Genomic DNA, 26,162 nt, shown 5'->3' on the forward strand with positions numbered 1-26,162 from the left:
TGCTACGTGAGACATTGACACATTTATTGGACAGGAAACAAAACAACACAACACAACACAACACAAAACACAACGCTGGGAAAAGTGATGGCACACAACCCCTTTTCTCTGACAAATGTCCAACGAGACAAAATACAGACCCTCTCACACACGAAAAACAAAAGTAAAGACTAATATTGTGGCATGTTTCACCTCTAACTCCGCCCCTTCCCCAATTTTATAGCAAGCTTCTATCTGTGAGAAGTTAAAAGTAGAGGCGGGGTGATAATAAAAAAAGAGGCGAGTTTCTTTTTTTTTTTTTACAGTATTGATGTGAGGAGTCACTGCATGCAGACTGTCTCCCTCTGCTGGTTCAAAGTGCTTCCAGCTGACGCTGGTGTCCGTCCTAAAAGTTCACACATTTCCACTACCTAACTAACACACAACATACAACACAAACCTACCGCTGCTGGCTTTTTTTCTTTTCTAATTTTTTTATTTATTTATTTATTGCTAACAAGAATCCTGCATCACAATGCGGACGTCTAACAGTCACTTCCTAGAGGCCAGCACGGTCAAGGCCACATATCTTCTTTACATTGGCTGAAATTATATATTAAATTGTGCAAAATCAACATACATATACGCTTATGGAAAACAAAGATTTCCTCCTTCAAGAGGACAGACAAGACGAAGTGTCTAAATGAGGATATGCAAAGGTGTCACATCTCAGCGGAGGGACAAAAGGAGATATTAAAGTGAGAGGAGGAAAAGACAACAAGAGGGCAGCTGATCAGGTTGACCTAGTAGTGGAGGACGAGTTCCAAGGGAAACATTAGTTTAGTTTTAGGGAAACAGTAGTTTTCTGCTCTTCCCCGGTGGCAGTGTGGAGGATCCAGAGGTGAAAAAGGATGTCAAGAGAATAAAAACTGGCAGCTCGTCCTGCGTCGTCGGACGATCAGGCAGTGGACGTATTGGCCCAATATTTGTCATTAAAAATATCCAAAATGTTTGCATAAAGCTTTGTATTCTCTGGAAGTCCCTCCATAAATATTCAATTAAAAAAAATCAAACCAGCCTCAAATGGCTGTTCACTTGAATGCTGAATTTCTCTGCTGGTTTTACCTTTTATCATTGTGGTGTGCTTTTGCTCTGTAGTGTTTCAGAAAAACTGACGTCACCTTCTGGCAAACTGAAGGAACTGCAAGTCCCCCCCCTCTCCCCTGGTCGGGCCTACTTGAACTGATAGGTGAGCTCCGACCAGCTGATGTTGGCCGTGCCCAGGTCATCGTCGTCCAGGCACGAGAAGCTGATGTCCACCAGGATGTTGCTCAGGCTGTCGTTCATCGTGTCCAGCATGAGGCCCTCGGTCAGCGAGTGGCCCGGCTGCCGCGGTGGCGACCGTGCCGAGGAGCCCGTCGGCGTGGCGGTGGCGGGCGTGGCCGACGCCAGCAGCTCCCCGGGGGAGTTGAACAGCGGCCAGTCCTTGAAGGGCGTTCCGCCCAGGCTGTAGGTGGTGTAGTCCTGGCGCGGCGTCACAGTGGGGCCACCCGGCGTGCGGATGGGGCTGAAGTCCAGGACGTCCTGGGCGCCCTTGCCCAGGGGCGTGACCTTCCAAGCCTCGTCGGGGAGGCCGCAGGGCGGCTTGCTGGGCGTGGAGGAGGTCAGGTGGCTGCTGCTGTTGCCGCAGCCGCCGCCTCCACCACCGCCGCCGCCGCTCTTAATGGGCGTCTTGAAGGAGAACTCCCGGTCGGGGCTCTGGGTGGCGTCCGCCTCGGCGCCCTGGACGCTCTGCAGGGTGGAGGCGTCTGAGGCCAGGCCCGAGTCGAACAGAGTGTTGTGGGAGCAGAGGAGGACGGGCTCCTCCTGCCGCGAGTGCACCAGGTGCTGCTTGCGCCGTGAGCGCCTGGACGCCCTCTTCGGCGTGGATCTGGGCGTCTCGCACTTGAGCGGGACGGACAGCGGCTCCGCCTTGACGTCCACCGGCTCCTCCTTGACGTCCATGCCCTCCGAAGGCCAGACGGCAAAGGCTGGGCTCTCCTCCTGCTTCACCTGTTCATCGTGAAGCGGGCAAAGTTTCGCAGTTACTGTCACGAATATCTGTGTTGCAGCAGCATATTTTTCCATCTCATTTTATAGCAACGCAACGGGTTATTTTAGAATCTAACCTTGGGAGCGATGCGCACTCTCTTGGCCCCGCGGCAGGCGCTCTGCTTCTGGGAGGAGCAGGGAGGAAGCTGGCTGGAAGGGGATGGCAGGAAGAGGGAGGAGACAATGGGAAGCTGGATGGGAAGCAGATAGGAGTCGGTCCGAGGCAGAAGAGGCTTCATTCTTCGCTCTGTCCCGCGGAAGACAACAGTAATGAGATTTCTGTGCATTTGATCCACGCACGGCTTATTGTTTTTAGCTGTGAACTCTATTCTATTCTAACTCACCGCAGCCTGCTGGTGTTTTTCTGGTGTCGGTCTGAGACCTCCTCTGCTGCTGCTGCTGCTGCTGCTGCTGCTGCTGAGAAAGAAACAACAAAACATCAGTTTCAAATCAGGCCACCGTTTTATTTCCCCGTGTCGGCTCAGCCTGACTGCAGATTGTGCCCCGCACAAACGGAAGAGAAGGATGAAGGGTAAAAGTCATCTCACCTGCTGGTGAATGAAAAGCAGCGGCACTGGGGCAGGAGCAACCACTGGGTCGGAGGCAGGCTGTTGAAAAAGGTGGAACAAGAGGGAAGGAATCGATGAGTGGTTATCTAACAAACACACAATGTGCCTGCCCCCCCGCCAGAACAGCTGGACTAGTTGACATGGAGACACTGGTGGCGTCAGGGATCAGCTCACCTTGTACACCTGTTCCAGCGTGAGGCGGCGGTTGGCCTCAGGCCGTATGGTCCAGTAGGAAATCTTGCCGTCCGGCGACGTCTCTCGAAGGAACATGTCGTGTAAGGAGAGGTTGTGGCGGATGGAATTCTGCAGCAGGTAAATCACAAAGGGAAAGGTTAATAAAATAAAAATAAAACTGGGCAACTTTCCTCTCAACATGCAAAAAATCCTGCGGTTGGGCCCTCCGAGCACCTTCCATCCCGGCTTGGCCACCTCTCGGAAGTACGGGAAGTTGTCCTCGAACCAGGTGTAAATCTCTTTCAGCGTCATGCGCCTGTTTTTCCGGCTGTTGATGGCAAACTGGATCATGGCCATGTAGGAGAACGGCGGCCGCTCGGAGTTAGGACGCTTTTCCGCTTCCTCATCCGTCTGTGCCTTCGGAGTCTGCTCGGAAAATTAAGAAAAAGAAAAAGAACAAATTAATTACTGGTCGTCGTATAAATGTTTCACCTCAGGGGAGGAGCAGCCGACCTGAGTTTGCGAGTTTGGCTCCTGGTTCTCTTGGCTGGACGTCCCCTTGGCCGAGCCTGACTCCAGGGTGGATGAGCTCATTTTGCCCAGCCACTGGATGTTGGTGAGGCTGTCGTCCAAACGCCCACCGTCCACATCCTTATTCACTGAGGAGGAAAGGCAGACATGAGAAAACAGAGGGATTCTCGATAAATCAGCGTGGAGGAAACATTTACATTTGAACCGCTAGTGAAAAACGTACACGTTTTAATATCAGCGAGAGACTTCGGCTCTGTTTTCACTTGCAGCTCGGCTGCACTCAAAGCGGAGGTGTTGCCGCCGCCGCCTGCTGCTGCTGCGGCCGGACGAGGAAATCCGCCGTCGTTGGCGCCAAGAAGGATGAACTTGTTTGGTCCCTGGGCTCCGCACTCTTTGCCTTTGACTTTGAGGGCCCCGATGACGCTTTGGAGGTCGGCCGTTTTGAGCATGACGACCACCTGCGTGTCCGACCTGGACGGGTGATCCAGAACGCGGATGCCATCGGGGAGGGCCGTGCTGGCCACCGGCTCCGGAGGTCCAGCGGTGCCGGATGCGGCAGACGGACTTTGGGTTTTGCTGGCTGCAGGCTCATTCTGGTGAAAAGGCAGCTTCCTTCTGAGGATCAGGGGTCTCCTGGGGCTGCGTCTCATTGCTGTCCAATCACTGAAAACAGTCACTGGTTTTCTGTTAAAAAAAAAAAAGAAGCAAAAAAGCAAAGACATTTTAAAGCTACCCAGAGTGGCAAAATTAATGATCACATCTCATTTAAAAGGCAATCTTCAACTTATAAACTAACAGATGCTATAACATCATTACTAGTTAATCAGCTGGCAACAGTTGATGGAAACTCAGTCATCTACACATATTTGAATAATATTTTGAGTAAAAATATTAGTGATTGATGTCAGTATTCATCATCAATTTGCTTTCTCTCTTTACTTTTACTTTTTATTTCCCTCCGTGCGATCACATAATCCAGCAGACAAAAACCCCTTTGTGTTCCAGTTCAGCGTCCGTTATTTAGAGTTGGCAGCCGATTGTTCACTCATCTAACGCAACCGGTGCCACAATGTACGATAGGTTAAACGGTTAAACATCGAGACCAACCGATCTTGTTTAAGGAAAATTAAATGTACGCGACACAACGCGTTGTTTCACGCATCAAGATCAGCCTGTCAGCCTCGCCTGACCAGCTCTGGCCTGCCTGAGGTTACGTTGCGGTTCGTACCCCGGCGGAGGCGGTTCTCCGAAATAAAAACCCCAACATTACCCGAGAACAGCTCGACGAACCGTACGCCCGCCAAACGTCCCCCATACCTCCCACTGATTTTAAACTAGAAGAAAATCGCTTCGGATCACAATAAAGTCGGCAGCGAGCGTTAGCTGCTAAGTGGCTAGTTCAGTTGGGCACCTGCCTCACAACGGACTTTAAAGCAAGAGAGTCAAACCTTCATAACTGTTGATATGACCGACAGTCCCGCGTCGCTAAACTCCCGACTGTGGAGACGGAATTTTCATGTCCGGCGTTGAAAAAGAGCGATGCACGATGAAATCCTGTTTCGGTTTTTATTTACATGACGCCTGGTCGACTGGGGAATGATTTTGAATTTTGGCGCTGTGGCCGAGGCGGACGTCTACGTATCCACGTCACCTGCAAGGAACCAATAGCAGCGGGGCGAGAGATCACGATGGCCACCGAGTCGACGGCGACACAGGAAGCGAAGCAGAATAATGAGTAGCGAGACGAAAATACAGAAAAAGTTGTGTGTTTGACTGACTCTCGGTCTTGCTGTTAGTTGCAGCGGCAATGTCACTGACAATGTACCGCAGGAAGGTGAGTATAAAATCGGGGGTGTGCTCAAGAGGAAACGATTGTTCAAAGTGTAAAAGCTAGCGCAGCTATGCTAAACGGTAACATGTAGGATCAGGTTGCGATTAAACTCTGAATGTAAAATACATAATTAAATAAATAAATAAATGCACGCCTGCTCTCCAACAGGTCTTCGGCAATGTTTTCTCTTAATGCCCCGGAAAGCTGCTAAGACAGAAAAACCTCCCCTGCTGTTCCATGAGCGGACGTTGGGTGGAGGTAGAATTCAAAATGTACCCGAAGTCAGAGCCGCACTCAACCCCAGAGAGTTCTTCACGGAGAACCAGGAGCACAGCGGCTCAGCATTACACTCTTGGGTAAGGTTTTATTTCATTTCACACTCCAATCTGAGGCGTTGAAGAGTTTTCAGTCATCGCATGTGTTTTTATATCTAGTTGTACTGCAGTTTTGTTACTCGTGTTTGTCCCTCAGGTGAGCCCACAGTTTGACGCCTCAGCCATCACTGCCCTTCCAGTGAAACGAGGGAGGAGAGGCCAGGCGAGCGCCACAAGCATCCTCGGCGGTTACTCTCACGTTTCGGCCAGGAAGAGCAGCGTGTGTAAATTCCCTCCGTTAACATTTGAGACGAGGAACCAGACCCAGCCAAAGCGAACTCTGAGGAAGAGGGCTCCAGAGTGCCCCGGTGTGTCTGATAAAGGGAAACAACCCCATGGGCGCCAGCCGAAGAAGACGTCCAGTGCGAATGATGAGGAAACACCGTCAAGGAAGGTGCATTCTGTCAGGAAAAGAAATGTGGCGAGGTGTTCGGACGGTGAGGCATCCTCCAGCAGGTCTTTGAACCAACCAGGGGCTCCAGCGACTCAGGTGACAGAGAGACCAGCAGAGGGCGCCGTTACACCTCCCCCCAGAGAGTTGAGCAATTCAAAGATCACCAGTTTTGGTCCTCCGCCAGATGTGGACACCCCAAATGTTCTGCAGGAGAGCTCCAGCGATCCCGTCCCTGCCTTTCTCCACGTGTTTCTCCCTCAGCCAGTGACACCGCCAGGTCATCAGCAGCCGGATATGTTGGTACCCGACACCCCAGAGAGGGATTATGGACTGAAGGTGACATGGAGGAGGAGGACGAGTCTTATGCTCTCGCTGAAAGAGAGCGGCCGCCTCTCCAACTCACAGGTGTCTATTCGGAACTGGTGCAGAGGGCAGGTGGGATAAGAACAAGCTGAACATGACAATATTGATTGAAGCACTGTGGCGGCTCAGGACATTCAACACTTATGATTACTGTTTGTTTTTTTTTTAAATTGATTAGTTAATACTTGTCATGAAATAACTTTTTAAATCATTTCTAGTCACATCCCAATACTGTGCTAATACCAGTTATTATGCTGCATCATCAAAGGCAGGTGTGGTCTTCAATTTATATTGTGACCCTTTCACAGCACAGTCTGAGGCCAGAAAAAGGACTGAGATCTTATGTAACTCAATTATCCAAATCAGATTTGGCTTAAAATCACAGGGATGACTTCATCATACCAGGAATCAACAAAGAGTCATAGAAATGCACTTGGAAACCACAGGATGAACAAAGAAGCTACAAGAAGCAGAATGTTTATTTATTTTTTCTGTTTGGAAAGTCATTGGACAATTTGCAATGGCAATGTTGATTTAAATCTGTTTTTCCATTCGCAAGATCAATAATTCTGTGTCAGTTTTGGTCATAAGTAGTCAGAGTCAATAAAAAGTGAGTGAATTATTAGTTTTCATTATTTAGCATGTTGGTTGAAAATGTTTAGGACTCAACACACATTGACTAATTAAAAAAAAAAAAAAAAACTACCTTCACAGCTTGTACAAGATTTTTACTTTTGTGGCATTCATAGACAATGTGTAAACAGACAACATGATTCAAAATAGGAAAGCTGAAAACAAAGAATAAAACAAGTCAAGGCCTCCAATGAATAAAAATTGACCCTGTTATTCAAATCAGGACAATTTATTTAAAAAAAATAAAAATAGAAAATACTAAAAACAGTTCAGGTTAAAACTGATTGCTCTGTAATTCTTGCTCTACATCCCATCCTGGTGTTGACTCAGGGAGGCTCAGCCTGCACGAGGCCGTAGCGCCGCCTCCACCTGTCGCTCAATCTCCTTGAACACATCTGGGTCCTCGATGGTTGGAGTGATCTGTCAAGTTTCACATAGGAAGAGGGGGAATTGAAGGGATTCAAATAAAGCCAAAAACTGAAACGTAATGCAAAGACACCATAAATGTGAATGAAGACTTCATGAAGAATAAAAAAAGGTTAGCAGAAATTTAAATTAGGTGCTATAAATAGATTAAATAATCCCTTCAAACATCCAATTTTGCAGGGATTTTGGACGAACAAACAGAGCATATTGCGGAAGGAGCAACCAATAAAGGAACCGTTTCTCAAACCTAGGTTAACAAAACAAACCCTGGAATCCTGAAGGCAACCCGTCAAGGGAAGGTGTTAAAACTGTGCCAGACCTTGTAGGGTTTTCCGTTGACCAGGTTGGACAGGGAGGAGCGTGGGATCTTCCCGGAGCGCGTCTTCGGCAGTCCTCGCACAAAGAGGACCTTCCTGAAGGCAGCCACGGGCCCGACGTTTTCCCTCACCAGCTTCACAATTTCCGATGCAATTTCATCCTCGGTTTTCTGCAGACCTGGAACGTACAAAGTCCCGAAAAGAAAGTGATGCACGCCTCCCGTCGGCAGAAGTCGCAGTTCCAGGTTTGCGCGCAACTTGGTGCAACTTACCGTTTCTGAGCACGCATAGGGCCAGCGGGACGACGCCCTTCAGACTGTCATCCAGTCCCACTACGGCGCAGTCTCCCACGGCAGAGTGTTGCAGCACCACCTGCAAAACACAATCGGGCACAACATAAAACACGGAGAAAAAAAACGCAGGGAAAAATACACATTCAGAATTGCCTCTGACCTCCTCTAAGGCTCCAGAGGACAGCCTGTGGCCTGCCACGTTGATGACATCATCAGACCGAGACATAATGTAGAGGAAGTTCTCTTCATCCACGAAACCGGCATCCATGGTGTCGTAGTAGCCCTGGGAGAGGGACGAACCAAGAGACAGCGCTTCTTCAGGTGAAAGGAAAACGTGGCTCTGCAGTTAAAATATTTCAACACTAGAGGGCGACATCGTACCACCTCTTTCACTGACAGGCTAAACGGCCCCCCCAAAAAAAGGAGTTCTCAGAACTAATAAAGATCAAAGCGTCACACACAGGCAGCACGTCTTACCGGGAACTTGGTGCAGTAGAGCTTCTTGAAGAGCTTGTGGTTCTGCCACAGCGACAGCGCTGCGCCCGGCGGTAAAGGCAGTCTGCAGGGGAAAAGAAAAAGACTTACTAATGACTTATTCTTATTCTTTAAAGTTTTTTTTTTTTTAATAATGCAGAAATCAATGCACTTTGACACAAATGGACCCTGGGCCCATCGCTGATCTTCGACTCCGAGCTTCAAACACACACAAGAGACGAGGAGTGAGTCTTTGTTTGCCCAGAGGTCACTATTAATCCCCCCTGGTCTTGACCAGGGACTTAACCCTGCTGACCTCATTTCCCAGGTATGAACCTTGAAAAACATGCAACCCAGCCGACGTGTTTTGACTCAAAACTCAACATCTGACCGACTGCAGGGGGACAAAAAAAAAACTCTTTCCCAAGATTATTATGATTACAAATGAAATATTTTATGCCGCCGCGCCGAAGCTCCGAGGCGCCACTGGTCCTGGCACCCCCCTCCCCCCGCACTCCTCACCGCCAGGCACATTTGGCACTTGTATTCCTCGTAAAACCATAACAAATAACTTCTATAAACACTGAATCTGGGTTTTGGAAGCGGCGCATATATACACTGCGATCAAACAAAGGGGCTCGCACTGGCTCCAGGCGGCTGCACCAGCTGTTGCCGTCTGTTCCCGGCCCTACCTGTCATCGTCTCCCAACACGCCGCTGCACATGTAAATTCCTTGGAAATCCCACCCCCCGACTCCCCCACCACCCGTTCCCCCTCCAAGCCTGGCAGCGAGTCAACGCACGCAGCTACAAGGGATGAAGGGGAAGTGGAGCCGGGGAGTGATAACAGGTCGTCTGTGGCTGCTGGAGCCTTTTATCGAGTCGACCTCGCACATTAAAAAGAAAGAAAGAAAGACAGACAGAGCGGGGGTTTTATTCTCCAGACGCGGCAGGTCGGGGCTCTCGCTGGCCTCCGGACTTCATCCAGCCGCCGGCTGGTGAAACATCAAGATTGATGGGCAAAATGTGAAGAGCGCAAATTTCATGAGAGCGTGCAAAAATTCCTTTTGTGCAACATTTTGTGAAGCAATAGGAGAGAGGGAAGGAAGGAAAGAAGGTGAAGACGGCACCGCCTACCTCACCACGATATTTCCCAGGGTTCTCGGCTTCACCTCCTGCATGTCGTCATCGATCACTGTGACTGGTGGGGATTTAAGGAGTGGAAGAATAAAGATCTTATACACACATACAGGCTGTTCATCAGCCACGCACAGCAAAAATATGAAATCCTCTCAAAAACAAACTTGCAACTTCCTTGTTTTCATTGCGTGACTTTATAGCTGCGTTTTCCCCTCAAAACATTTTCTCCAATTACAGCATACAGAAGTACAACTACAACAAAACACCAGCAAATTTTTTTTTTTTTTTTTCATACCATTGTAACCTGGAACGGGTTTGCCAGCCTGGCCTGCAGGTGGCGTGAGAGAGTTTCCAAGCCCGATGCACGTGGAGGTGATGGCAGAGCCGGTTTCTAATGGGAAAGACACACACACGCACAAGATGCATTAGATTTGAGGAGGACACACACACACACACACACACACACACACACACACACACACACACACACACACACACACACACACACACACACACACACACACACTGCAGGTTCCTTTTATGCTCTCGACTGGAACCGTCAGCCCTCCCTCGTCCTCAGCAGCGGATTGCTGGGATTTGGCGGAGAAGCATTAACCTACATTTATTTGGTGCCGGAAAACTGTGACGGCTCCTCTGGGTCTGCTCATCAACGCTACATTTACATGTCGGGGTGGATCAGGGTTCGTCTCAGCTCAGATTACACCAGAAACTAGAGAGCCCGCGATGAGCAGGACGAGCGGCATCAGGATGCAGCTCAAAGATTCCATCAGACCCCTGCTGCTGCTGCTGCTGCTGCTGCTGCTGCTGCTGCTGCTGGGGGTCTACACATAAAACCGACTATAGCCAATTAATCTTAAGCTTTGGCCTGCAACATCAAACACTCTGCACTGGAGGGTTTGATGTTGGCATCCCAGACACTCGGGGATGTGTCTGGGATGCCAGACATATTGGATGCCCACAAATAATCTTAACTGAAATAAAAAATGATCTGTCTCAAAAAACTGATCTGTACGGGAGCACATTGTTGCCACACTACAAAAAAAAAAAAAAAAAACAGGGTACGAGATCATTTTCTGATAGTGACGTTTTTCGTGGTAATTTTCACATGAAATAGTTACAACATGAAGTTATTATGTAATTTTGTGATAATTTTCATGTTATATCGTGAAACCATCATGTTTTTTGTGATCACTTTCACGTTATAACGTAATACTGAGCCCTGTTTTTTTTTCTAGTGTGGCGGCAATGCGCTTCCGTACTGCTCAGACTGGATAAACAAAGCAAAAAATCAGCTTGAAGGAGCTGCAGTCCGGCAGGGACGGAGGTCGGGAAGGGTGGATGAAGAGAGTGCAAGATTCATTCATTCATCAACGTCAGGGCAGTCAATCAATCCCAGCAGGGTTCTGAAGGCTGATAAAAAAAAAATAATGATTAAAATTTTAAAAAAAGGTGGGGAAGGAGGTATTTTCTTATCAAAATTCCAATGAGTTGGTCCCCGCCCTGCTGGTCAGAGAGGGCAGAGCCCTCCTCAGGTGAGTATCACCTAAACGTTTCACAGCGTCTGACTGGATGACAACAGTCGCAGGACGACCCGCAAACTTGCAAAAGTGCATCTGACTGTTGAACCGCGGACGCTGCAGGAAAGTGTGAACAAAGCGCCTGTCCATCGATCTGATTGCTTATGATAATCAGGAGGCGTTTCCATAAAGAAAAGGTAGCTGCATTTCATCATCATCACTTCCGCATTAAATACCAGGAGGACGGCATCAATACAGCTCAGCCCGACGCCAGGAGGGTCCTTTAAAAGCCCCCACGCAGAGCCCATCGATTACAATTCAGCACAAGCACTCAACCGAGCCGCCGACACTCCAGTCTGTAAAAATCGGCGGTGTTTCTTTCCCTCCCTCCTTCCCTCCCTCTCTCTCCCAATCTCTTCCCCAGGTGCAGTTCAAGGCCACAAAGCGACTCCGACGACGGTGGCAGACGCGGTGGACCTTGACATTTTCTGAAGGAATGCAGCCGCGTGAGGACGTTTCCAAGAGGAAAAAAAGAAGACGCTGCCGATCGCTGCACCGTGTCGCCTGCAGTCGGCAGGAAAACAGACAGACTTTCAGTCATTCATAAAAACAGAGAAAAAGTTTATAAAAGTACACAAAAATATTACAGCCCCATGGTTTTTATTATAAACAGAAAAATATGAGAACTGAAAACTTTATCAGTCAAAGTGAACACCTTGTCCGTGAGCACGTCCTACGGCTCACCTGACTGACTGACTGACTGACTGGCTGGCTGCTGTAAACACACCTTGCCCTCAGCCATCCTCCACTTCACACCTTTGCTTTCCTCTCGCTCTCTCGCTCTACCTGCTTGCTGACTCTCTCTGCAAACACGTACAAACAGATCAATCTGTGGTCGAACCGACGAGGTCGAGCTCGGCCGGGAAGGGGGAAGGGGGGAGGGGGGGGGGGCGCTCTTAATGTGACGGATGAGCCTGGAGGGAAGGACTCGGCGTTGCGAGTCTTCCCAGCTGCTTTCCAAGCAGCCCAGCTCATTCCCAGGGGATCAGCTGGGAATTGCTGCAGAGGGGGAAAACAACAACAACAAGGCAATAACAAAGTGCACTCTGTCTGATCCCTTCATTCCCAGGCCTCCAGACTCCAAGATGGCGGCGCATTCATTTCAATGAAGTTGCTCACCCAGCGCATACGCCGAAAAAGTTTTTGGCTTCCGCATTAATGAGCCCATAGAGCATGTGCAGTAGTGTCACTTCCCATCATGCCTCTGTAACTCACAGGATCTATTTGGCCAATCAGAACGATTCTGTAACATCACTTACAGACACGTTACAGAATCAGAACGAGCTGAGACACAGCAGCACGTACGACGTCGTGACATAACGCTAGGAATAAACTCTATTCTGGTGATTTTCTGGACTTTCAATGACTAAAAGACCATAAGGGAAAAATCTACAGTAGGTTTACAGCCATTTTAAAGGGGTTTGCTTTTTGGGCCCATGGGATTTTTTTGCTGCAGTACCTCGCGTGGCCACTGGGTGAACAAAACCCGCCATATTTCCAGCCCGGTATCCAGTTCAGTCGACAGACGTCAGTCTTCCAATTAACTGCAAAGATATCTGACTGGCTGTCATCAAATTAACCCCGCCCACTGCTGCGTGAATGAGCGCCTCGAGTGAACCTTTTTTTTTTTTTGAGTTTGAGTTTGAGTTTGAACATGTGGAGCAAGATTCCGACCTGTCGCCACTGGTGTGAGTGACCGCTCGGCAGAAACAAAGATCATATCTAAATATATAACAGGATCTCTCCAAACAACGCCTCTGACACAGTGAACGCCGAGCCAGACGCAAATGCGTCCAAAAGGAGTGTTTTAAATGGAAACCAGGAAACCGAAGGCAATTTGAACTTCAGTTGGTGACGAGCAGGTGAATTCATGTTGCATTCCTCCCATTCCGACCAGCTGACCAACCGACTCTGCTCCTCATGTTTAGTTGCTACGGTAACCTGGAGGTGGTGGTGGTGATACGTGTGTGTGTGTGTGTGTGTGTGTGTGGTGGTTGGCGGGGGGGGGGGTGACAAAACAAGGTCAAAACAAAGTTGAGCAACAGGAAGAGAACAAACTGCTGCACGCTTGCTGAAAAAACCGAGAAGAACGGTCAAATGTTGTTGTTTTGTCCAAAATTCTCCATCAAAAACCCAACAACCTGAGAAACGGTAGGAAGATTCATTCTCTAAATCATGAGGCAGCAGCCGGACGCTCCACCAAACCGCCGTCACATTTCCTGGAATGTGAAGAGGAGCCCGTGGGATTAGTTCCGCCCGCAGTCCGTGTCAGACAACAGCAGCATTTGGAAATAAATGGAGTTGAGGGGGGAGGGGGGGGGGAGAGAGAGCGCTAATTGCACTCTGCTATGAAGGCGAACACAAAGCCGAGGGGCCGGCCTGCCGGGCCACTCTGATTAGGCTGAATGTTAGAAAAGAAAGTGCTGGGGGGGGGGCAGGAAAGCTGGAGTGACTGCAAGCAGCAGACATTAAAAAGGGGAAGAAGTGCAGCTACACTCGCAAAAACCACTCAACAACTCCACAGTTTGGGCTAAAGCAAAATCAGCAGCTCCCAGCCTGTTCTCTGCATACCAATGTGCTGCTTAACTTGCTAATGAGAGAGCGCCGCCCCCTGGCGAGGAGCTGGGGGGTGGGAGGGGTTCAGTGAGACAACTCCAAGGAAAAGTCCACGGCACATTTTGTCTCAGGGGTACGTTTTGCTGCCTTGGCAAGCAGGAAGTGCTGCAGTTCCATGCGAGTCAAGAGGAACCTGACAGAACCTGCTGCAGCTCCACTCCTCAAAGTGGAGCTGCAGAGCAACTCACTGGAAAAGTGGGAGATTCGAGACAGGCGGCTGGAAATGTTGTTGGCCACCCCCCCCTCCTCCCCCTCAGTGCCAGAGAAGTTTCTTAAACTGCCAACCTGGACCAATTCTACAGAACAAGTCGCATTCTCACACTACTGGTGAAGCCGTCAACCATCGGTTCTCCAATTTATCCGAGGTGACTGGCGGCAGGAGGTCGCCTCGGTGGAGCTGCGTCTCCGTCCTCCCGGTTCGCGGCGAACCAGCTGGAAACGTTGCCCGGCAACGCTGGTGACATCAGCGGGCTTCATCATCGCACAACCTCCCCTCCCGCAAACCCACTACCTCCCTCAACGGCACTCGGCGCTCAAAATAGCGCTCGGATTATTACCAGACAGACACTTCTCCAACGGGAGCATCAAAAAATAAGCAGCTGGAAGACGACGGTGTGACGGCCGTTTGCACAGGATAATAATCAGACACAGGTTTCAGAATGGTAATAAAAAGTGTATGTGTGTGTGTGTGTGTGTCGGACGTGGAAAGACAGACACATCGATCCCAGCAAAGACCAATCAGAGAGCCCCGCTGGCCTATCAGGAAAGGAAAAAAAAATATGAATGAAAAAAACTCAACTCTGTGAGCTTGTTGGCAAAATTAAGGATTTCACCACCAGTGTTTTATGTTCATAATATGCTTTCAAAAAAAAACAAAACAAAAAAAAAAAAAAGCTACACAGCTGGCAGAGGAATCCAAAACCTGCCACGTCTTAATTTTTTGCCACGCTCCACTCTGTTTCCCGCCGTGAAATTGGCCGATTTGTTGGCAGAATTGGCTTTCACTCTCCCTGCTCCGGCCCGCCGCGCTCTGTGATGCAGGTGTTAGCAGGAGCCGAGGGAGAGCAGCACGGGAAAACACTTGGAATGATTTCAGAGGACTCGTATTGAAACAGGAGGAGGAGGAGGAGGAGGAGGGAAACACTGAATCTGACTCACGTCGTCTTGCGGATCGGGGAGGCAGCGGGAATATCTGAGGGCAGGAGGGTGAAAGTGATTTAAGGCGGAACTTTAAATCACTGTGATTTGGGGGCGAAGACGAACTGGATGTTTCACAGTGATTCACAACACGCTGGCCCACACGTTGTTTAAGAAGAAGCTGCGCAGCATCGCCAAGGACAGTCTCCCTCCACGCCTCAATCAATGAAATACAAACGGCCTCGCCTCCCATTATTTATCGCACTCCGGGTCAAAAACGTTGCTTCCGTCTGCTTCTCGCTCGCTCTCGGGGCGCCTTTTCACCGAGCGAGACATCGATTACGGCTTCTGGCTGCAGGATTTTCACATTCCAGGATTACGGGGCAGCAGCCGCAAAAGAGATTTACCAGCAAACAGAGGCCCGATTGATGTTCCTCAATTTCTGTGCAGAGCAAAAAGCCGACGAGTGAGGAGGGACAGAAGGATCAATATTTATAGAGGCAAATCTTTCTTGTGTGAGGACAATAGCCTGCAGCTTAACGTGGAAAAGACCGAGGAGATGGCGATTGACTTCAGGAGAAAGGGAAAAACTCCGAAACCCCGGCGCGTCCTGGACAGGGATGTGGAGATGGTTGAGGAGTACAAGTACCTGGGAGTGACCATCGACAACCAACTGAACTGGAGGGCCAACAGCACGGCGGTGTACAAGAAGGGTTGCAGCAGACTCCATTTCCTGAGGAAACTGAGATCCTTCAATGTGTGCAGCAAGATGCTGGAGATCTTTTACCAGTGTGTTGTGGCCAGCAATCTCTTCTCCTCTGTGGTCTGCTGGGGTGGCAGCATCTCAGCCAGTGACACCGGCAGACTGAACAAACTGATCAAGAAAGCCGGCTCTGTCGTTGGCTGCAGTCAGGAGACCATTGAGACCATTGGTGGAGAGGAGGACGCTGAACAAGCTGTTGTCCACCATGGACAACCAGGACCACCCTCTCCACCACACTCTTGACAGACAGCCGAGTGTCCTCTCCAAAAGACTGAGGCAGCTGCGTTGTCTGAAGGATCGCTTCGGAAGATCCTTCCTGCCGAGAGACATCACTCTGCAACTCTTCCCCCCTTTGTGACACATAGCATTCTGGACTTTTGAACTGGACTCAGGCAAATAATGCACACATGGTTTATAAAGCCTTGCTTGTCCCTGCCTTTGCACATCTGCCCCTGGTTTGTTGTAAATAGTTTGTTGTAAAATAGATTGATTGGATTTTTTTATTTTTTTATTGTATATCTTGTAACTACTGTATAGTTGCACCAGCCTTTAACTGTAACTGCTTTTTGACTGCTGCAACAGTCTAGTTTCCCAATTTGGGATCAATAAAGTTCAATCTAATCTAATCTAATCTAATCTAAAAGCGCCCGACCCGAGTCCTTCGCTGAACCCAGAGAGAGATAAGACGCTCAATACACTTCAACTTTGTCATGTTCTGTTGTCGCTGTTGCAAAAAGAAAAAAAATGGAATAAAATGAAAAAGTCAGAGTCGCAGCCCGGCATTCCCTCAGCCTCCTTTGAAGCTGCTATCATCATCATCACAGTCACCCCGCGGTGTTGCGGGACACCAACGGGAAGAAGTGGAGAGGTTGACTTTGGTCCGGTGAGATAAGACCTTTTTTTAAGCAGCAATTCCTGAAGGGATTATACTTGTACAACGATAAGCAAATCTATTATGACACCGACGACGCGGCACTTTGGTCAATCAGTGCAATTATATCAGCATTAACTCCGCCGGCTGGGCCTCAGATCTGCTTCATAAAACACCGAGCGGATTCATCGACCGGGGACCTGCGCTAAAAGCCGGCCTGCGCCCGCGAGAGCCGCCTTGATTGCGAGTTATTCCCTCCGAGCGACGGGCTGATAAAAGAGCGGAGGACTCGCTTCCTCGGCTCCGTTCGCAGAGTCCTTCAAACATTTCTTCAGCGCGGCGGCGTGAAGCGCGAGACGAGGCAGCGAGCGCTCTGGGACCTCGCGAGCGCGGCCAGCAGGGAGCACGAGTCCTACCCGTCTGCCACCAGTGGTCCAGGATGGGAACGCCAAAGTTCTTCTTGGCCCACTCCAGCGTCTCCACGTCACACCGCTCGCCGGCCAGGAACATAGAGCGCAACCTGCCACAACAGACAGAAGACATAAACAAATAAACAAACCCATACATTCAACTGTCCATAAGATGGAAATATCTTGTTCTTCTTTTCCATTTATACCTACAAATATCTTATTTTTTATTTTTGCCTTATTTCTTTGAATTAATATAATTCTTGATATTTTTTGCACTATCCAGTTTGCTGCTGTAATTATGCAAATTTCCCCACTGTGGGATCAATAAAGGTCTTCTATTGTATATAGTCAGTCAATTGTATCATAGACTAGTCCGGGTGTGTAATTAAACCAATAAAATATAGAAAGAACTGAAATGAACCAGAGCATGAAAATGTAAAAAAAAAAACAAAAAAAAAACACCCTTTTTGTTCAATCCAGCTGTGTGTAACAGAATAGAGGACACAGAGAACTCAGATACAGCTGATGTGAACAAAAAAAACACACCATATTTGGAATATTGTCTCATCAAGACCTCCAGACGCCCCTGTCTCTCCTACGACACGGCCGTAGTCTCTTCATTCCCTCTTTTCCCCACAGAGACGAGTGGGATTTTCTCTTCCGCTCTCCAACATCCATCACTGACACGGACCCAAACAGACAACCACCAATATCACTTTTTTGCCTCTCCTCCCCATTCCCCTCCGCCTTCTCCCAACTTTTCATCTCCCGCTCTCTCCGTGTAATAAATCACTTTTCCCCGCGGCGCCGCAGCGTGACGAAGGCTTGTGTCTGTGTTGTATCATAGCGTCACTGTGGTTGTACAACACCGGACCGCGAAAAGAAAAAGAAGGAAAGATGAACTCTAAAATAGAGGTCGGAGGTCGGACTAATGGGCAGTTCCCAATGGGCAGTTCCCAGATTGAAGTCTACGCTCTCTGAATGAAACAGTGGTGAAATATATTGGAAAGAAAGATTCGGGATCCAAAATACTCTTAATATTTACATTCAAGCGAGTGAGCTGACAAATCAATAAATGTCTGAGCCGGTCGTCTCTTTAGAAAAAAAAAAAAAAACCCTGACAGCTAAGCTAATGTAGCATAACATCTTCGCTGAAACGTCAAATCAAATCAGAGCGAAGTGAAATGTTGCCGCCGCTTTGACACATGGACGTCTGTTTAAAAATTGTCACACTGAGATGCATTGGAGCGAATTTTCCCAGTCGATGCTTCGTCTTGTTGCCACTAATCAGGCAGAAACCTGTCATTTGCACAGCTTTCTGCCTTTTTTTGCCAAATACTTTCACGCAAGTTTGGTCAACGATGGTTGTTTTAAAAGAGCCCTGAACTCTCAAACAGTTCAGTTTGGTCCTTTTTTTTGTCATTAGCAGGGCTGCTTGAGATCACAGCAGCAGCAGCAGCAGCAGCTTTGTTTTTCCTTATGAACAAACATAGGCACTGGTTGGCTGGAGCGTATCTGGGTGTGTAAAGCAGCTCATCTTGCAGCCTCCATTCAGCCGTCTGATAGATTTTGCCCTGCACTGCAGGAACAGAGCTAAATAGAAAGTGGAGTGAACGATTGACTCGCTGACCCGGCAGTGAACCTGCTCCGCGCTGCAACTACGAGCAGGGGTGCGCTGTCGGTTTGAGTTGTACCCAAAGCCTCCAAACCGGAGGCGGGGAGGAAAATGCTTCTGGCTGCTGCGCAAAGAAACAGAACTCTAGGCAGTGACTCAGTGAACCGTCGGCTCCCGGTTTCAAACGGGGAGAAAAATACCCAAGAAGCCCGATCGCATCCATCCCTCGCATCCCCTGGTGCCGAGATCGATGGCAGGGGTCTTAACGTAGTAAATACTATGATAGTCACATTAAACATTTGTTCCGAAAAACAAACCGTTTTTCGAGCGCCGGCCTCTTTAGTCATATACTCATTTATTATTTATTCAATGATTACAATGAATGTTCCCTTTAAAATTTCATGCTGCCAGCAAGAAAAATCCCTATTTTGCAACTTTTAACACACCATTGCCCAGAAAGGCTTTTTTTTTTTTTTTCTAAAGTGCAGTGCACTGGAAAAAAAAATAATAAAGAAAATCCTTGTTTTGCTGCCTCCTCCGAGGAGAAGAGACACATTTGAAGCAAAACGAGGCTGCAGTGGAAGCAGCGTGTCGACTTAAACGTGTGCGACGGGCTGGACAGTGAGGGGTTTGATGCTGACAGTGGCGGCGGCAGCGACGGCGGCGGCGTTCTGAGCCCAGACGACGGCGGAAGGCGGCTGTTCTCCACCCCTCGAACCATCCAGGATTCTGCGGAGCGAAGCCGACGGGAGGCTGAGAGGATTCGGCGAACACCGCCGGCATTACTGAATGATTCAGCGAGGCCAAAGGTCGCCCGTGCTCACAATTGCTTTATGATTGTGGGGCTCAGAGGCGTTTTTGATACTGCCGCCGCCGCCGCCGCCGCAGGGGTCAGGTTCCTCGGCGTCGCACAATTAATCATTGACTCCCTTGGCGAGAGCAATATCGTGAAATCGCAAAAACCCGAGCGGTGCACACGGCCTTCGACTTTGCCTCGAAAAAACTGCTTTGGTTTGGGTCTGACGCCTGATGTCTGATGCGCTGATTCTTCTCAGAGCTTCCCGAGTCAGTGAGTGAATCTTCCAAAATAAAAATAAAAAATTGTTGTTGAACCCTGTGAATAACTTTTGAAGAACATTCCACAGAAACTAAACTCGGTGGTGCCTTCTGCCTTCCGACCCTGGAAATTCTGCTCACTTTCTTATCTACCAACACACTTGACGTCTGTGGGAGCCGAGGACCATCTGCAGAAAACACCAGCACTGAAACACAGTCGTTCCTCTCACGCCGGCCGCCGTCCTACCTGCTGAGGGGGAACTTCCTGCCGATGGAGGCGTCGGGGTCCTGCTGGCGGATGGCCCTGATGGCAGTGGGCGTCGTGAACATGGAGGAGGCGCCGTGTTCAGACAAGACACGGAAGAAGGCCCCGGCGTCCGGCGTCCCCACAGGCTTGCCCTGAAAGAAAAAAAAAGAGATAAAAATTAAATAAATAAACAAACGGAGGAAACAGAGAAACGCAAAACGATGGATTTCAGCCGTCGAGTTTTTGGCAACAAACGAGGAATATTCATCAGCAGCTGTTCAGTAGCCGCCTCCCGAACAGATGGCTGCAAGAATCCGCGGATTACCAAAAAACAAAAACAGAAACACACACAATAGGTGGATTATTTGCCCGGAAAAAGAAAAGACAAACAAAACCAAGCAGCGGGGAAAGTTCATCCAGCAGTGTTGAGGATCTCCGAGGGGGAAAAAAGGAGACAGACGAGTCGGGAAGAGTTTGAACAGTAAACAGCATGCCAGCTTTTTTTGATATTTTTTCGTGTTTTCTCCGGCCGAGAAAATGCAGAAGCGAAAGGTTGAGCGGCATCAAGCGTGAGAGCAGACTGACGGATCACGGAGTCAAACGCTGCTAAAGGGGAAAAAGACGTTTAGAGTTGGACGGTAACTAAAGCGGAGCCTGAAGTGAACACGAGAACCTGAAGGCAACACGACAGGCAGCGGCAGACAGGCAGACAGTCCCAAGTCTTTGTTGTGATGCAAACAACTCTGCAAATTTAAGCCTGCACAGCCAGCGAGTGATGGACAGAGAGGGAGAGAGAAAGAGAGAGAGAGAGAAGTCTAAAGTGCAAAAATAATGATGCATCCACATGCAAAAGCAAAGCAAACAGCACGGCAGCCAGTTGCGAAATTTCTGCGAGCGAGTGTTGATGACTCACTAGACTTCAACGAAAGCCTCATTAGTCAACACTGAATAAACAAGCTGAGTTTTCAAAGTGAGCGATTGTCATTGCATTCAGTTGTACGCGCAAACAACAGCCAGCGCAGCGGCGCAGCTCCGCTTCTGGTTGAGGAGGTACCGAGCGTGACCAACCTCGTAGAGAATGGTGCTGTTGCCGTGCAGCAGAGGGCCGTAGCAGATGTAGGAGTGGCCGACCACCCAGCCCAGGTCGGACGCTGCCCACCACACCTGCAACACACACACACACACACACACACACACACACACACACACACACACACACACACACACACACACACACACACACACACACACACACACACACACACACACACACACACACACACACACACAGAAAAGCAATCAATCCATCGAGTGTTTTGTGTGAAATTCCTTTGCTCAGTAACCAAGAAAACTGCTGCAGCAGGACTTTATAGGAGTTAGTTTAGAGGAGTGAAAACTCTCTTTGCAGTGTCAAAAACTGACAAGACCTCCAACATATATATATATATATATATACATACATATAAAAATCACAACCATAAATAAATCAATAAACAGCGCTTTCTTTAAAAAAAAAAAAAAGAAAAAAAGTCTTTGACTGCCGCCTGCCGCCTCTGCTGTGTCTCACGCAGGGCTGAAGTTTGTCGTGCTGTGCTGCCTTACATCTCCGGGGCTGAGGCCATAAATATTTGACATGGTCCACTTCAGCATCACGGCATAGCCCGCCGAGTCTCGCACAACACCCTGGGTGAGAGATAGATAGATAGATAGATGGAGAGAGAGAGAGAGAGAGAGAGATCAGAGCTGCTGCAAGAAAAGATTTGGATCAATTCGAATCGACTCCCTTTTTCAGAACGTTATCTTAAAAAAAAAAAATGTCATTCAAGCAGATTCCCTTTTCAGTTTTCTGTCGGCGGCGTGCAATTTCTTCTTTCTTTTTTTTTTGCCCCCATCTAGGTAACCGTCTCGGACAGGTTTCACAGCTTTAATCTCCCCTACAGCAATTTGTGAGTGAGGTAGCAGTGAGTTCCAGAGGGGAAGGGGAGTGAAAAGGAGAGGGGGGGGGAGTGGGAAAATAAAAAAATATAAACTGGCAATAACAGAACCGTTATTGAGAATCCAGCAGGTGGATATAATCCATGGACTGTTGCTCAAAGGAGTGAAGAAATTCTCCTCTTGAAAAGGGGAGGGGGGTGGGGAGGTGTGAGACTTTTTCTTATGTGTTTATTTTCTGAATTCCCCTGCTGGGTGCAGCTGCTGCAGACAACACTTCCTGCCTGGCGGTGACCGGGCTGCGGCCGGCGTTGCCAATCAGGTTTCAGAGCCTCTCAGCTCTCCGGTACCTTGGGCGTCCCGGTGGTCCCCGACGTGTAGAGGACGTAGAGCGGGTGGTTGGAGGGGAGGGGCACGCAGTCGTGGGGTTGAGCCTTGGCCATCTCCTCATCCCAGTCCAGACTCAAGTCGGTGCCCAGCGACACCTTCTCCTGAAGAAGAGGAAGAAGAGCGCCAACACGAAGACGAAGAACATATTGATTAAGAAGAAATAAAGAAATAAAATAAAATGAAATGCTTCGATGCGCAAAAATCCATCCCGCCACCGCGTCTGAGCCGCCGCCGCCTCCCCTCTCACCATGTCGGGCCTGTTGTAGATGAGGACCTTGGAGGGCCGGTGAGAGCTCATCTGCAGGGCCTTCTCCACCAGCAGGATGTACTCCACCCGGCGGCCGGGCTCGATGCCAAACGAGGCCGTGACGATCATCTTTGGCTGCGTAACGACACAAAAAGACAAAAACACAGAGATGGAAAAATCACTCCAACTCTGCAGACTTGAACCGCGTGGCTCACAATCCGACGTGCACATCCCATTTTTGGATTTTCAGCATTTTCAACACGTCACTCGAGTCAAGTGAACTCTGCAGGGCGCTAATCAACATTCACATCTCAGTGATTGTGCGGCAGCCTCGAAGGAGACACACGTCTTCATCGGAATCGGACTCATTTCCTCCGAGTTGTGCCGAGCTGTGAGGCCAACGCACAACTCAAGAGGACACACACATCGTTTCTGTGCACGTGAAGAGAAGAACAGAGTGAAACATTATCATTCGGGGGAGGCAGGGGGAGGGCAAGTCAATGGCGAGATACAAGAGAAGCGATAAGGGCCGCAGCATGTCCTTGGCTTTTAATGAGTGACTGAGGTTACTTTGACACATCAGCTGCTTTTCAGGGTTGAGATCTGCTCACTTCTTCTCACAGAGGGGAAAAACATAAAGAGGTCACGCCCGTTACTGCTGGAACTGGGAAGTGACATGAGTCAAGAGGACGAGGAGAAAATCCGTGACTCCAAACAAGCTCAATGTTATTCAGAAAGCCAACCCCAGTGACCTCTGACACCCCCCCATCGCCCCGGTTGAGCCCCATGAGCCCACCTTGGCGTGGTCAATGCGGACGGAGAGCTCGCGGGAGGCGAAGCCCCCGAAGATGAGGCTGTGTGGAGCGCCGATGCGGGCACAGGCCAGCATGGTGAACATGGCCTGAGGCACCATGGGCATGTAGATGACCACCAGGTCGCCCTTCTGCACACCGTTCTTCACCAGCACGCCCGCCAGCCTGGACACCTGGATCGTATCGGTCAAGGGAAGGGAAGAAAAGAATTAAAGTCACATTTCAGCCAAGAAAACTCCCTGCAAAACACTCAAATTTGGCCGACTGAGGGAATCACGCCATGGCGACCAGAGCTCACCTGCTCCTGCAGCTGCCTGAAGGTCACGACCTCCTTGCGTCCGGTCACGGGGCTGTCGTAAAGGATGGCCGCCTGCTCCCCGCGACCGCTCTCCACGTGACGGTCCACCGCATTGTGGCACACGTTGAGCTTCCCGCCGACGAACCTGCCGGAGAGGATCGCCGGTCAGGAACCCTGGAGCAGCGAGCGGCTTCGCTCTGGCCTCAGATACACCTTCTGATGCAAGATTCTTTTCTCATAATAATCATATATTTTTATCATCATTATCTACAGTTGTCAACCACCCCTTCAAATACAGAATTGTTTCATATTTGACAATGAAATGTTGCATCCCGTTTTGAATCGATAGGGGAACGTATCGTACCGTGCTTGCTTGGGTTGCGCAAGCAATACCATTGCGCAACCCATTCACAAAAACTGCGTACTGGCTGCACAGCGTAGGCTATGAATCAGGATCACTTGTTCTATTCAACTTTATTTTTTCCTTCCTTTGTAAAAAAGCCATCCATCCTGCACTTTATTGTTGTGTGGAAATATGGTCAATTGAAAGATTTCAACACAATTTAAACAGTCAGCTTATTTCTATTGTCTATTGGGAACAAAGCAGTTCAAACTATGGCCGTGTTTTCATTGCCTCGCCTCGGTACGATTGTGTTTTCATTGGCTCTGTGATCAGCCATCTTCACAACTAAAAACGCTCGCCACCAACTAGAACCGTTACAAAAAAAGAAATGGCGGTTGAGTTTTCGCGGAGAGTCGCTCTCACCTTTCGTCAGAAAATCTGAGCCAATCAGTGCCCTGCTCGTCGCTACGTCACCACTAAACTAGCTTCGTCTCGCTTGGCCCCTCAACGATGGAGGTACCAGAACAGCACCCCCTACAACCGTGTAGCGGCCAGTGCAAACACCCCAAAACCGTACCGTGGAGAGGCGAGGCAATGAAAACACGCCCGTATGTGAACCATTGGCTTTTTTGCAACCCTATTTTAACTTGTGATTTAACTGCCACTGGCCTGTGATGGTTATGGCTCCGAGCACGAATGAAAGTTGGCAACATTGTTATTAACTGAGTGTTGCACAAGGGGGAAACAACTTATTAAATAAATAAATAAATAAATACAATTTAAAAAAACAAAGTTGCAGGAAAGTGCTGCTAACCGAGCAGGATTAGACAATAACTTATGATAAGTAGTAACATAACTATCTATATCTGTATATCTATCTAGTAGTATAATCATTAAACACGTGCCGTTCTTGTCTGTGTGCATCATGTGTGTGTCTTGTGCGCTGCATGTGGCCACAGCAAAGATGGCGGAGGCGGATCCTGCCATGCAAATGAGGAAAACTCAGGTGCAACTGTTGTGTTGCCAAGTCAGTCAGCTTTCTCTTCAAAAAAATTTTTTTTTTTTTTGCCAACAACAGCAACTTTCTCTGTTGCCGTTTCAAACTGTATCAAAGTTACATAACCACAGCCGAAGCAAACGAGACAACGCCCCCCCCAGGGTGGAAACTATGACACTCGTTCACCCACCAGTTCGGGAACACCGGATCCTGGACGTGCAGCGTCTGACTCCACGGCCGGAACCAGTGGACGTCCTGGGCGGCCTCGGCCCAGAAGTGTTCCGGCTGGTCCCGGGCCGCGGCGAAGGCTCGGCCGTACGCAGTCTCCGGGGACCCGTAGCTCCTGCACGACGTGTGCGCCGCCGAAGGCGCCCACGTTGTTTTCCTGCATGGTGCCCTCTTCCGCTGCAGCGTGGCGCACGCGTTCAAGCGCACGGCGAGTCTGAAGTTTGTGTGCATGTTGTTGTTGTTGTTGTTGTTGCTGCTGCTGCTGCTATTGTGTTTTTCCTTCCTGCAGCCTTACAGCCGCTGAGTAGTGCACGAGCAGACTGGAACCTTCCCCTTTTTTCGCCTCCTCCTGCTGAGGAGGGAACACCCCCACAACTCCCCTCAGGCCCCCCTCCCCTCTCACCTACTTAACACTGGCCACGTCTTCAGAGGCGACGACGTAAATTATGTGTATATAACTTTGCATGCCTCACCTCTCCTCCCATCCCCTCTCACCTCTCCCGCAGTCCCGCAGTCCCGAGTGAGGAAAAGTTGCGTGCAACACGTTCCGAACACGACACGGGCGGCATGTCTGTCAAGACTGTTGCAGACAAAAAAAAAAAACACACACACACACACACACACACACACACACACACACACACACATTCTGCACGCGAAATTTGAAGGAATTCTAGATTTTCTAGAATTCTACGTTTTTTATCTATTTTTTCTGTTTAATGTGGAAATATAATGGACATGCATCCAGAAGGACGTCTGTTCAGGACACAGTAGGACTTTACTAGAAGGAATTTGTTGCATTTTGCATTTTAAAACCCCTTTCAGTTCCCAAGTCTCTCTTTTCTTAATTAACGCATACGTTTTATGACCTCTGTCTCCAAACCATTCCTCCGTCATGAAATATTCAGAATATTAAGACTATAAACTGATGTAAATCCCCCCCCCCCCATTCCTATTATGCAGTTGGATGGCTGAGAATTCCAGCAGGATTTGGGAGACGGTTAGATCTGATGC

General features: G+C 49.1%; 3 protein-coding genes across 7 annotated transcripts; 1 reads left to right on the forward strand and 2 right to left on the reverse strand.

Moving 5' to 3' along the window:
- Window positions 1–835: 835 nt before the first annotated feature.
- foxm1 (forkhead box M1) lies at window positions 836–5,008 on the reverse strand. 3 transcript variants are annotated; one of them, XM_076030046.1, is made up of 9 exons: window positions 4,793–5,008; window positions 3,568–4,028; window positions 3,327–3,472; window positions 3,048–3,239; window positions 2,814–2,942; window positions 2,619–2,678; window positions 2,415–2,475; window positions 2,148–2,317; window positions 836–2,031 (listed from the first exon to the last, which is right to left on the reverse strand). In XM_076030046.1, the coding sequence occupies exons 2-9, from the start codon at window positions 3,992–3,994 to the stop codon at window positions 1,213–1,215; spliced, it is 2,004 nt and encodes a 667-aa protein (XP_075886161.1). In that variant the 5' UTR covers window positions 3,995–4,028; window positions 4,793–5,008; the 3' UTR covers window positions 836–1,212. The 3 variants fall into 3 exon arrangements, with proteins under 3 accessions (XP_075886161.1, XP_075886160.1, XP_075886159.1); XM_076030045.1 differs by having other exon boundaries at window positions 2,415–2,478; XM_076030044.1 differs by having other exon boundaries at window positions 2,415–2,481.
- On the forward strand, window positions 4,965–6,928 carry rhno1 (RAD9-HUS1-RAD1 interacting nuclear orphan 1). 3 transcript variants are annotated; one of them, XM_076030050.1, is made up of 3 exons: window positions 4,965–5,104; window positions 5,344–5,531; window positions 5,647–6,928. In XM_076030050.1, the coding sequence occupies exons 2-3, from the start codon at window positions 5,367–5,369 to the stop codon at window positions 6,385–6,387; spliced, it is 906 nt and encodes a 301-aa protein (XP_075886165.1). In that variant the 5' UTR covers window positions 4,965–5,104; window positions 5,344–5,366; the 3' UTR covers window positions 6,388–6,928. The 3 variants fall into 3 exon arrangements, with proteins under 3 accessions (XP_075886165.1, XP_075886164.1, XP_075886163.1); XM_076030049.1 differs by having other exon boundaries at window positions 5,026–5,178; XM_076030048.1 differs by having other exon boundaries at window positions 5,051–5,255.
- On the reverse strand, window positions 6,755–25,513 carry acss3 (acyl-CoA synthetase short chain family member 3). Its single transcript, XM_076030043.1, has 16 exons — window positions 25,111–25,513; window positions 23,581–23,725; window positions 23,267–23,455; window positions 22,471–22,605; window positions 22,184–22,324; window positions 21,504–21,584; window positions 20,970–21,065; window positions 19,902–20,053; window positions 16,990–17,093; window positions 9,884–9,979; window positions 9,586–9,649; window positions 8,453–8,534; window positions 8,136–8,258; window positions 7,955–8,054; window positions 7,685–7,860; window positions 6,755–7,359 (listed from the first exon to the last, which is right to left on the reverse strand). The coding sequence occupies exons 1-16, from the start codon at window positions 25,377–25,379 to the stop codon at window positions 7,276–7,278; spliced, it is 2,037 nt and encodes a 678-aa protein (XP_075886158.1). The 5' UTR covers window positions 25,380–25,513; the 3' UTR covers window positions 6,755–7,275.
- Window positions 25,514–26,162: the final 649 nt, after the last annotated feature.

This window comes from Nelusetta ayraudi, unplaced genomic scaffold (assembly GCF_046127955.1).
Source record: "Nelusetta ayraudi isolate G7.1 ecotype Tasmania unplaced genomic scaffold, CSIRO-AGI_Nayr_v1 ptg000027l, whole genome shotgun sequence".
In the NCBI taxonomy this organism is placed as follows: domain Eukaryota; kingdom Metazoa; phylum Chordata; class Actinopteri; order Tetraodontiformes; family Monacanthidae; genus Nelusetta; species Nelusetta ayraudi.